Source organism: Netta rufina, assembly GCF_964035555.1.
Source record: "Netta rufina genome assembly, chromosome: 15".
NCBI lineage: Eukaryota > Metazoa > Chordata > Aves > Anseriformes > Anatidae > Netta > Netta rufina.
The window spans coordinates 10,957,424-10,970,198 of NC_140138.1; the positions used below are offsets into that span (position 1 = coordinate 10,957,424).

The 12,775-nt window shown below is 37.1% G+C and overlaps 1 protein-coding gene across 1 annotated transcript in view; it reads left to right on the forward strand.

Moving 5' to 3' along the window:
* LMTK2 (lemur tyrosine kinase 2) overlaps positions 1–12,775 on the forward strand; it is a gene marked incomplete at its 5' end in the record, with an annotated part of 42,682 nt that overhangs the window by 11,188 nt on the left and 18,719 nt on the right. The window contains 5 exons of the mRNA XM_084296168.1: positions 2,248–2,372; positions 3,247–3,391; positions 4,425–4,498; positions 4,995–5,113; positions 6,291–6,378. Coding sequence (XP_084152294.1) covers positions 2,248–2,372; positions 3,247–3,391; positions 4,425–4,498; positions 4,995–5,113; positions 6,291–6,378 — 551 coding nt within the window. The remainder of the gene's footprint in view (positions 1–2,247; positions 2,373–3,246; positions 3,392–4,424; positions 4,499–4,994; positions 5,114–6,290; positions 6,379–12,775) is intronic.

The following is a 12,775-nucleotide window of genomic DNA, read 5'->3' on the forward strand; positions in this document are numbered from 1 at the left end:
CACTCTAGACTTCAGGCTTGGTAAATTTACAGTTTTCTTTACAGAAGAAACTGTAAACACAATGTGTTGTTTATTTTTTCATATAAATAGCTGAGGGCATATACGGTGAAATTAACTTGTACAGTTAACGTAGCTTATGATCATTAATGCCTCAGAGTTGAATAAGCCAGAAGACTGGTGTAAGTCCTCCGAGACCGAGAGAATCCTCCTAGTGCAATAAACTGCACTCTATGCTGTGCTAGAGTGGGGCTTAGGAACTTTGGTTTTCTACTGGGAAGAATATATATTGTAATTGTGGTGATGTGTTCCCAGGTGCGTGTTAATAAGGGAGAATCTGCATCTGGTTGGTAGACGCTCTGTGGTGAGTTTGCTTCTCATTTCAGGGCTGTTGATTGTGAAGGTGAGGAAGCTGTTTGGAAATTGGGTGGGATGGTTTTGGGAAAACATTTAAAATAATTAGTAATACCTGGTACCATAAATCAATTTACATTTTTCTGTACTAAAGCTACCTTTTATTATTTGGCTTCAGTTAAAAGTTCAAGGGAATCTTTTAAGCTTCCTCTGAAGCCCTTTTACCTGTGTGTGTTTATTTCAGTAATGCAGCTATCTAATGACTTATTCCACAATGTATTTGCTTATATTTGTGGTTTAGGTAATTTTCAGTCTGCTTAGCAATGTTACTAACCATCTGAGGGAAGCAAACATAAATTAGTGTTTACTTTTCCATTTCCTTGTTGATGCTTATAAATGAGATATACAAAGGCGTAACGTGGGAGCCTTGATTTAAATGAATGTAAATCATTCTATTGAGAACCCTCAGCAGAGACTTTTCAGAATTATGACTAAAAGGTGGTTAAATAGCATCATGTCGTGGTTGATGTGCATTCAAACAGCATGTAATAGTTAGAAATGCAGTATTTGGGTCCTCTAATGAGTCTGGAACGCCAGAGCTGCTGTTGAGACTAGAAATAGCATTGCTTGCTTGAAAACCTTTTTAAATTTTTGCATTGTTGTATGGATAGTTAATGTTCCTAATCTGTTGTGCAGAAAACTTTTAAGTTCCAAAAGTACGATAAAGCAGTAGTTTGTCAATTTATCTTTTACATGAAATGAAAATAAGTAAATATTCTGTAGGTGTTCTGCAGAAAGTGGTGAACAGCTGTAGCTTTTTCTTGGAATCCTTGTAGTTTTTTAAAGATTAAGAGCTAGTTGGGCAGGTTTGTATGTCCTTAGTTATGGTGATCAACTTCTTGTTTTCTTTATTTTTAAGGCTTTATTATGTTCCATTGCAAGAGGTTCCCATTGATCCTTAGAGGTTCCCTAAAAATCCAGTCAGACTAGGTCACCTGACATTGTGTAACTTTTGCAATGCTGATGTAATATCTAAATATATCTTAATCAGTTACGGTCCTACTATTCTTCAAGCCATATACCAGTGCCTGTTTAAGAACCAAAAACAAACAGCAAAAACAAAAAAATAACCCAACCCTCAAGATATGAGCTGTGGTTTCCTAGGGAACTACCCAAATACTTTTTTTTTTTTTTTTTCCCTTCAACTTAAAATCAAAAACAGGCATGAAAATTAGTTTAATTCCTCTAGCAATGCCTTAAGATTCTGTTAAAATGCTGTGTGAGGTTTTTGGTTCTGTGCAAGGAATGATTACCTGACTCATTCGTATAAAATGTGTTGTAGAACGTCTTTATCAGCTAATACGGAAGTATGCTATTGGGAAATGCATTTACAGAATGGTGAGAGAGCATGTCTAAACTTGAAATGGAGACAAATCACCCGAAGAATCACAAGGAAACAGGAATTGAGGGTGGAGTTGGTTAGATCCATTGCACTTGTGAAAACAACTTGTGTGTTTGGCAGACTGTCATGATTGCATTTATTGAAAGAGACAGCAATGCCATATAGTAGTATGTTAGAAATCTGTACACAATTCATGCGAGGAGTTCTTCTAGCTAAAGTCCAAAGTGTGCAAGCAGCTTATAGAACATACAAATATTTTGCAAGTTTTGTCCTTTTTGGTCAGTTTCTTTTTACTTTAATCATATCTTCAGAGTTAAATGTTCAAACTTATCTTTTAAATAAATTCTGAAGGAATTCTGAGGGAGAAATAAATTCTGAAGGAACTTCTTAAATTGCTAAATATATTTATATAATACTACATTTATATAATAATTTATATAATACTACATACATGTATATAATTTATATAATATTACATACATGTTTCCTTCTAGGACAAGGAGCTACAGCTGAAGTTTCCTCATCTTTTGTGATTCTGTGTGTATGTACTCTAGTAGTACTGGTAATACTGCTTGTAAACTGTGTCTCCTGCTGCAAAGACCCTGAGATAGATTTCAAGGTAAGCATTTGAACTTACAGATGCTATATACAAGTGGTATTTGCAGATGCAGTCCGATTTCCAGGATACTTATTACTTGTGCTAATACTTTGTGGTTAGTGACACTTTTATTGCCGTACATTTCCTCTTCTGAAATAGCTGGCAAATGTATTTCTACATGCTGTAAAATACTGTTGCAGCTGGTTAAGTACTTGATCCATGCTGCAGTAAGGATCTTTAATGTCTTTTCAAAATCATTACTATTTATTAGGATCAGTAGCGAAAGTATAGCCCAAGACAATTTTACTGTACAGATTTTTTTTTGCTGTTTGTTTTCATTTGCTGGGTTTAGTCTGCTTACAGTTTTTAAGATGTTTTAAGATGTTCCTGGCAAATATTATTGAAGATGCATATCCAGTGTCACAAATCTATTGAGGTGTTATCAGAGAACAGTTACTTTTGAAACATCAGTCATTGGTGTTTCTAAATTTGAGTTTTGCTTTCATTTCTGAGGAAAGTCCCTGAAAAACCCTACGTATTTTTGATGAAGTTAGTACTCATTGCTTTAATTCCCTTATTCAGCAATAATTTGAAAACAAGGAATAGAAGTATAAAAAATCTGTCACTGTCTAGAAAAAATGAGCCTCCTTATCATTGCTCATTCAGATAAAATGCTTTAAAAACTACAATTATTTTTTTTTCAGCTTTTCAGATGGTTTCTTTTAATATTAGCAGGTTATCTCACTTAAAAACGAAGCCCTTTGTAATGGGTCATATTTTACCTTCAGGTGGTTATTTCATTGTAGTCAAGTTTATGTATTCAGATAAGAAACTAAAAGAAATGTATTAGTGCTATTTTTAAGACACTAGTTTGAGTACTAATTTTTTATTTCAGGAATTTGAAGATAACTTTGATGATGAAATAGATTTTACACCTCCAGCAGAAGATACTCCATCAGTTCAGTCTCCAGCAGAAGTTTTTACTCTTTCAGTTCCCAGTATTGCTTTACCGACTCCCTCCCAGTTTCCATCTCGCGCAGGTAAAATAGACTTTTTAAGTTTAACTGTTACAGATTGAATTAAACTGAGTTAATTAACCCTACATTTTTGTAGGGTATAGTGTGAAATTCCTTAAAATATAACTTCCAGCAGGTGCTGTATATACTAGCGTAAAAGACTGAAACTGGCTTAAATCTGTTTAGACTGCTTCCTTTATAATATCTACATGCATAAAGGGTTTGAAATGCTCTAGGGATGTCAGTGGCTTCCATGCTTTAGTAGTTGTCATCGTGGCTGAGTTGTCAATGGACTTTAGACATTAGTCTTAAATGGAAGCAAGAGTGAATCTCTTACTTGACAGCAGTGCTACTGTTTCAGCTGTATCCCTTTCTTAATATCACTGTAAGAGAGAGAATGCTGCTGAATCTCTTCCATAGTATAGAGTCTATCCTTGTTTCTGTTGATCCTCTGCCAAGGTCTTTGTCTTGCTTTCTTTCCTTTGCCTCTCTATACTCTTTATGCAAAGTATTTTTAGTCAGAAAATGTCTTCCTTCCAGATGGTAGCTGTAAGTAGGGCAGTTGGACTGAAGAGTAAAGCAGTCAACCCTTTTCTCTTAAAATGGTAACTCTATAACTATAAATGTTAAGATATAGAAGCAGTGAGTGTTTTGTTTTTTCTTCTGTTTACGCAGAAATTTGTGTAAGTGTGTAATTTGCTATGCCCCAGTACAGTGTATGATACACTTGTATTGGAATTAGAACTCATTCTTTTTGCTGTCTTACTGAACTTTTTTTTAATAAGAGGTTTATGTGTCATAGAGACACATCTTTTGGGTGGGGTGGGTATTCTGGTACAAATGGTTTAGAAGCTGAGAAGTTTTTCTTGAATACTATTGTCACATTACCTTCATACTTCATTTTGTTCATACTACATTTTGTTGTTTAGCATGAATATATATACATGTAAGTGGGAATAAATATTCTAGGAGCATGCATTTTTTCCTCAGCAGTTGCTTAACTTTGTCAATCTGAGTGGTTAGCTGCATGTACCATTTGTTTTGTTGTGTATAACAGATGGATCAAAGTCTCAAGTTGCACGTCAGAGTCTAAACTACATCCAGGAAATTGGAAATGGCTGGTTTGGAAAGGTGAGGAGTTCTTTAACGTTGTACTTCAGGTTGAGTTTTCCTCCTAACTAACCAGACTACTCTATTTCCTTTAATATGATGCTCTCTATTTAAAAGAGTTATAATAGCATAAGCCATAGTTGAAATTGTTTACTTGCATGCACTATTTTTAGCTATGATTAGTGCTTCTTTAACTTAAATGCAATTTCTTACCAAAGCCACTATCTAGACATTTCACTTCCATGGGATTAAATTAATATGTTTCTGTTACTACCAATGTTTTCTAGAAAAAAACAACCACTTAAGTAAATAAATGGTCTTCACAAAAAGAGATTTTCTGAAAGCTGATGTGTTGATCAATTGTCAAGATTTATTAAGTATGTGTGTTTAATTATCAGAGCTCTACATGTGTTGACAAGCCAGAAAATCTTCCATGCGCCATGTTTTTAGCTCTTTTTTCTTTCGTAGAGAAACTCAATTTTTTACTGATTTAAAGACAACGGTTATCATTTTTCAGGTTCTGCTTGGAGAGATCTATACAGGCACTAGTGTGGCAAGAGTGATAGTGAAAGAATTGAAGGCAAGTGCAGGTCTCAAGGAGCAAGAACAGTTTTTAAGAAATGGAGAACCATACTAGTAAGTAAACCGTAACTAGGTTATCTTAAATACTTTCATACTATTGCTTATGATTGCAGAAATATTTGTTCAGTGTTACTGTCTCTGTTTGCCCTGCCTTACAAATTAAAGTCTTGTCTTATGAAAATATAGTTGATTCAAAGTGACAAAATACAAGTTTGCTTAGATGTAAGCTCTTTGTATAAATGTGTTTGGTAATTACTTGTTCATGATTGGGAAACGTACTTGGTTCGGTTTATCAGATTTTATTCTGCTATTTGGAGAAATCCTGATGTTGCAAACTATCATTGTCTAATTACTTGAGTTTAAGAAGTGAGTTTTAAATCTTGTAATTGAATTTTGTATTGGAAGTAAGAGAACTGGCAACACTCTGTTATCAGATGCACTTAAATTTCTTTAAAATTCCCCTATTCAAAAAAATGAACACAGCATAGTGCTAAAAACTAAATTTGTACAGGTAGCTTGCAATTGGGCTTGTGCAAAAAAAAAATCAGAATTTGTTTGGAACTACTTGCTTGTAGAAATTGAGTCTTTGCCTACTAGAAAGGTACTTGATACATTAAAGGTATTCTAATTTCTCTTCTCGTATTTTGATTGGAATAGAGAGTACTGTAGTTTACCAGGTATGCTTTTGTGTGGCTTACCTTGCCTGAATATGCTACAGATGCTTTCTAATGTTCTAGTTACCTTTGCAAATAGCCTTAAATTGTTGGCGGTTGTCAGAGGAATTCTCATACCTTCTGCTGCATTGGCACGAGTATTTTTGAAGCAATTTAGAAAAAGAAACTCATCTGGCAGGGAGCTAGCCTGGCTAAAAAAAGGGTTTAGCTTTTAGCCAGATCAGTTCCTCAAGTTTAGTTCACGAACCAGTTGCATGCATGAACACTTATTTTTGGTATAAGGGAGTGGTGGGGGTGGTTGGATAGGTGCGACTTTTTTTGTGGCTGTGCTGTTTTAGTGGTTTTGAGAGCCTCTGAGTTTCAGCTGCTCTTGATGATATGCTGCAGCAATACAGAGTAAAGGTGCAAAGAGAATCTGTGGCTGGATACTCACACCTTCTGTTCATTCTGCCCCCGATTATGTTTTTAAATTTACAGTTGAGATTTCAGTGTGTTATGTTATACTGCGAATAATGTATACTGTAATCTTTCTGACTTAACTGTATTATCACTCCCAGCATTCTTCAGCATCCAAATGTTCTCCAGTGCATTGGGCAGTGTGTGGAAGCCATTCCTTACCTTCTAGTTTTTGAGTTCTGTGACTTGGTAAGTGCATTTGTACAAAAGGCTGTGGTTATTTTTCTGTTCTGTAAATTTTATGTAGTATATTTATTGCCCTTCAGGCATGAAACTATTCTTACTTTTCTTTTGGGGGATTTCTTTTTTTTTTTTGAATAACAGAATTTCAGAAAGGATACTTTTTTTAGTTTAGAGACAGACTGCAGAAGTGGTTTTTTTATTTTTAGAATTTCTATGATGAATAAAGGATTTATGTTCTTGTAGAATGTTCTGAGGAAAAAACTACTTGTTCTTTCTTTGATATGATTTGTTAGTGTCTTTCAGTCTAACTACATCATGTAACAAGGAGGCTGGAAGGAAAAATGATGCTTTTTATTGCAGTCAAGTATCATGCATGTGCTCAGTCTCATCCTAAATTTTACTTACTGTCTGTGGAACCTTAATTTGTTTTTAATATGACTTCTGTGAAAATAACTTAGGAAACTGAAAGAACTTCCTCCCTCTTGCCTCTTCCCCTCCAGTGTACCCAAATTTTACCTGTGCTGTGCAGCTAAAATGCAGTGGTGGGCTAATCTCCAGAACCTGTAATGGGTGTGCTCCAACAGTTGGAGTTTTAAGTATCATCCTGTGCTCTTCCTGATCCTTTCTGTTACTGTACTTCTATTATTCCTACTTTCTTATTCTTTTATCTCCCTACTTCCATCTCTTCCCGCCCCAGGCATCTACCTGTTGTGCTTCCTGAACACCTAAATAAATGCTAAGGGCACAGTGAATGGTGTTCTTATTGCTTTCTGTTCTGTTGTTAGTGCCACAAAGGCCACAGGAGATAGGAAGGGTAGTTGCAAAAAAACAGTGCTCAGCCACTGCATTCTTGAGCATGTGTTGGCCTTTACATAAGCTTTGTGAGGAAGGAGGTGGTATGCATGTATGGAAACTGCGCTGTGCCCAGTACACACAGAATCTTAAGAAACTAAGATTTGGATATGGCAATGGTTCCATGGTCTGGAAAGACTTGAATTGCTTTATTGTAGTGTAATACAACATTAAAAAAAAAAAAATACAAACCCAGAACTCCAGGTGGTTATCAAAATGTAGGCTTAATTACTGCTTTTAAATCTGTGGCCTAGGTATTAGTGAAAACAGTTTGTTGAGAAATGTCAAGGCAGAAGTGAACTCAGGAGTGTTTTTTTTTTTTAACCCTGGCAGGCAGCTCAGTACCACGCAGCTGCTTGCTCGCTCTCCCCAGGTAGGAAGGGAAAAGAATCAGAAAGGTAAAAGTGTGAGAACACGTGGGGTAAGATAGAAACAGTTTACTAGGCAAAGCAAAAGCTGTGTGCACAAGCAAAGCAAAACAAAGAATTTGTTTGCTACTTCCCATCAACAGGCAGGTGTTCAGCTGCTTCCAGGACAGGAGGGCTCATCACCTGTAACAGTTTCTTGGGATGACCAACACCATTCCTTAGAACATCCCTCCCCTTCTTCTCTTTACCCCATCTTTCATTTCTGCGCATGACACAACGTGGTATGGAATATCCCTTTGGTCAGGCTGGGTCACCTGTCCTGGCTGTGTCCCCTTGTGAACTTCTTGTGGACCCCCAGGCTCCTCGCTGGCAGGGCAGCATGAGAAGTGAAAATAGCCTTAGCTCTGTGTAAACACTGCTCTGCCACAGCTGAAACCATGGGTGTGTTATCACCACTATTTTCATCAGAAAACCAAAATGCAGCCTTGTGTGAGCCTCTGTGCAGAAAATTTTGTCCCAGCTGAAATCATGACTTTGCTACTAAGAAATCTTGAAGAAGTAGAAATAGTTTGTACTTATAGAATTCAATATAGTCCTTCTTAACCTGCTTCACTACTACAGTATTTTCTTTTAACCTCAGGTACACAAATACAGTTCTAGTTGCACCAGTTGCCTCAGGCGATTAAATAAAAGTGAATGTGAAGAACTTTGAGGTTTTTTGAGAATCATCAGTTAATCTGTGATGTTAAATAATCATATTTTTCATTACTGCTCTTTTGCTCAAATTTACTATCTGTGGTAAATTAATGAGGTGAAAATGCTGATAAAATCATTCTTTTTCTATATGGGAGAAAGGCCTGAACTTTTAAAATGATTGATCAAAGTGAAATGTTCAATTTTTGGTTAAGAATGGAAAAGTGGTTCCCTAAAGTTAAGTAGATTTTTTTTCAATGTGCAGAAATGGAATACTTCTTACGGATTTTAAACCAGCTATTCAAGTTGTAGTTTCTTTTAAAAGGACCCTTGAAAAAGAACTGTATTTTATAGGCTTTGTTAGTAGATATACATAAAAATATTTAATCAGATTTAACTGCTGCCATGTTTTTAAATAGTTACATTTTTTAATCTCTCTTTGAATTTGGAGTAACTTTTAAAGATTGCCCTACTTTAAGTATATATTAAAAAAAAATCCTTGTTTGCCTGATGATTAGTGCCAAAAGTCGTCATGGAAAGGATTTTATTTAAGCAGATAAAATCGATTTTTGCTTTAACTGGGGGCAGTAAGCTTGACAGCCAAAATGGTATTTTTACAAATTTGAATGTAGTCAGATACTCATTGGAATGGAAAATAAATGTATATACTGACTTCTATTCCAAGTGAACTAAAGCTTGTTTTTTAGAAAATTACATATTGTAGGGAGTTAAGCATGACTTTCATACTGAAAGCCCCGGCTCACTTAAGGACTTTTTATTTCGTAGACCTGAGTATGTCATAGAGATCATAGTATTTTATTCATTGTGCACACAGATATACAGGGGCTCGGCAGACAAAACAGTATTCACTTTAAATAGTTTCATGCAACGACTGAGATGAGCACGCTGTTAGCTCAGTTATTGCTGTGTCACCAACTTCTGCTGTAGTCCTAGGTCCTAGTGTGGGAGGGAGCAATATTGAAGAGGGGGGAGTGGAGCGACACAGCGAGGGGGGAAATGTCAAGGAAGCCAGACAGCACCATTTGGAATAGAAGGTATGACCAGATAGCTTCCTTTAGTACTTTTGCTGTTTTAGTAGACTTTCAGCAGGCTAATACTCTAGAAGTTGCTCTTAATATGGTGGCTGGAATTGCAGCTACTTGGGTTTCTCAGGGTTTTAGCATGTGACACCAAAGGGTGGTAGGCTCTTTTGTACCTCTTTTCTGAAACTGGGTAATAGTGAGTTTCAGTTTCCAGGTTCCTTGGCACTGAAAGGTCTTGGTCAGAGGCACTGGAAACTAGCGCAGAGATACCAGAGCCAACTGTCACTGGAGTGGTACTGAATGTCATGTGGGCTAAATTACTTGTTTGCCTGGCCATATAAATGCATTTTTGTTACACAGTGTTGTATGCACAGCAACTATATTTGCTAGCATTTAGCCTATTTTGTAGTGTAATCCAACTTGCTGTGTGTCCCTTGCTTTAAAGAACTGGGCAAGAAGCAAGGGAGGTCAGTTGAATTTAAGTTGTTCAAGCACTTATGTGTTAATTGTCCTTTGCTTCTGTTACAATTGTTTAAATTCTTTAACTGGTAAATACAAAATGAAATGGTCAATAAGTCCTTAAAAGATTCTGTGTTAGTTTTAGTATGTTAGAGGTCTTCTATGAATAGCTAACTAGCCACTGTTAAAAGCTGTAGAATGGTGCCAGGTTAAAAATAGTGGTAGCTGGCTTATTAACTTCAACGGATCACTCAGTCATGTGTGGCCAGCGTTTTGTCAGCACAGCAACTCTTCTAGTAGTTTGACATAATTTATGAGTAAAGGAAAGTTATTCAAATGTGGATGTAGCATCTATATGGTGAGCGTGATTTGCCTATCAAATAGTTGTTGCAGAAGTTTCTTATATCTTGCAATTCCCTGAGCAGATGAGATCAGCAGGATGCAGTATTCACCCAGAATGCCCTGTAGCTTGCTGCAGGGATGTGGTTGTTAGTGAAAGGTGTCTGCCTGCAGTGGTTGGTTCTTTCTTATTTGGCCTGTTTCTGATTACTGCCACTTGAAAACATTATCTTCAAATAAAATAAAAATCTTAGCAATGAAAACTTCTTAACCAAAGTTTTCAACAAACCAGTTTAACAATCGTAGTTAATAGCAATGAAAGAGGCAAATACTGCATATATTAATATTATGTAGTTTTAAAGAGGAAAAAATGGGCAGTTGACAGTACATGGCAACTCCAGAAATCATGTCTGTTGGGTTCAAAGACTTCTTATTCCCAGAAATGTTTAGGCATATGTACATAAGAAATATTAAACAACTTTCTAGTGGTATAAGCTTGGCCTATACATACCATACACCACTTTCAGGTATTTGAAAAGCAGTGATGTTGGGTACGTATATGGTGAAGCAATGCTGAAGCAGGGAGGCAGGGGTAGTATTTTTAGTTTTCTTAATTATGTGGTATTATGTGACTTGGCAGGTAGCTTTCGAACTTGGTAAAAAGTGTTGAGTGGACATAATTTGGTAACCTCTTCACGCTTCTCAAACCCTGTCAGTACCTACTTGTTTAAAAAGTCACCTCAGCAGTTTGGGTGTTCTTATGGACCAAATGTGGAATTTCTGCAAAGCAGAAAGCTGCAGAAAAATTCTGCAGATAAATATGCCCCTGGCTACTGGTTGTTAGAGGAGAAAATAAAATAAAGACTTATTTACAAAGAAGGCTGAACTGATCCTGACTAGAACTGAGAGAGGTGGGAGGGAAGGTAAAAATCTAGTTCTTCACAAATTCCCAGGAGAAAAGGGATGATGTAGTGGCAGAACAAGTGGAGCCTTCTTTAAGAATGATTACTGAGCTTTTTATTTTCAGGTGTCCGAGCAGTGAATTTTGCAGAACTGTGTTTCCGCTGACATGTATAAGCTTTGATACTTAAAAAGCTCTGCATTAAAAAACTCTGTCCAATAAAGAGCCATTGTGTGGCTCAAAATCGGGAATACTACTGATGTGTCACTACTGTCAGTTTGTAGACAGGGAGGCATCACAGAATAATTCAAGCTGGAAGGGACATCAGTAGGTCTTCAGTTCAACCTCCTGCTCAAAGCAGCATCAGCCTTGGGGGCAGACTGGGTTGCTCAGGGCTTTGGCCAGGTAGGTTTTCGAAAACATCCAAGAGTGGAAACTGCATGGTTTCTCTGGGCAACCTGCTCTGCTGCTCAGGTGTCCTTACCAGGAAAACAATTTTCCTTATGCTTAGTCTGAACTTCTGTGTTGACGCCTGTCATCTCATCCTTCTGCCGTGTTCCGCATGGCTTCATAAGCACTGGGCAGCTGCTAGCAGGTGCCCCTGTGGTTTCTCCTTCTCCAGGCTGAATTAGCCAGGGTAAAATGATCTGATCCCGACAGTCCTGGTGACCCTCTGCTGAGCTTGTTGCAGTCTTTCTCTCTGGTTCTTGGGCAGCCACTGCTGGATACAGGACCTAAATGTGGTATAACAAACATGGGGGAGAAGGAAGTAATTCTTTCCTTGGTCTCCTGGATACAGACCTATTGATGTAGCCCAGAATGCTGCTTGCAGTCTTTGCTTCCAGGGAGTACAGGTGTTTGATGTTCAGCTTGCTGTCTACCAAGAGCCCTGGTCCCCTTTGGCAGAGCTGCTGTCCAGCTGGTTGGTCCTCAGTCTGCATTGTTGCAAGGGCTTTTTACTTTCCAGGTGTAAGGCTTCGCGTTTGTCATTCTAGAATTTCATAAGGTTTCATTTGCCCCTTCTTCCAGCCTGTCCGGGTCCATCTTGGTGTCAGTCCAGCACTAGAGTGCATTCATTGATACGAAGGAATGTCCTCTTAAACCAGTACCAAAAAAAAAAAAAAAAAAAAAAAGCTATATTTTAACTTTGATTGTTGTTCTTAATAGGATGAGGAAAACAGAACCTGTGTGGCTCAAGATGCTGGATTTAATACAACTTGCATTTCCTATAAATACATGTCTACATGAATTATTTACTAAATAAGGGAATTATTTACTAAATAAAGGATGCCGCATAGCACTGCTGTTACTAAGTCTTTTAAAAATTAAAAAGTAATTCCTTGGCACATTTCAGGCATCTTAAGAACTTAATCCACCTGGGACAAACTGTGAGTAACCAGTTGCTGTTTCAAGGGATGACGGCAGTTTCACAGGATCGTTTGACTTTGTACAGCAGCGTGCTGCCATCTAGAGTCAGTTAAACTGGATTTTTGTACTTCATTAGGCTATGCAATTGAGAATCTATGATACGAACGCTGTTCATCTTATTCTTCGGAATTCTGTTCTCGTTAATCTGCACTAGCAAGGCAGAAAGGGAAGTGTGTGTTTGTGTATTTATACACATGTATGAGTCAGTGTGGTATTAAAGCTGTAATTGCAAGACGTAATAACATTTATGGAGACTTTTTTTAAAAAACACAATTCTGTAGGATGCAAATACTTAAATGTTGCCTAATTAGTAGCTGAAA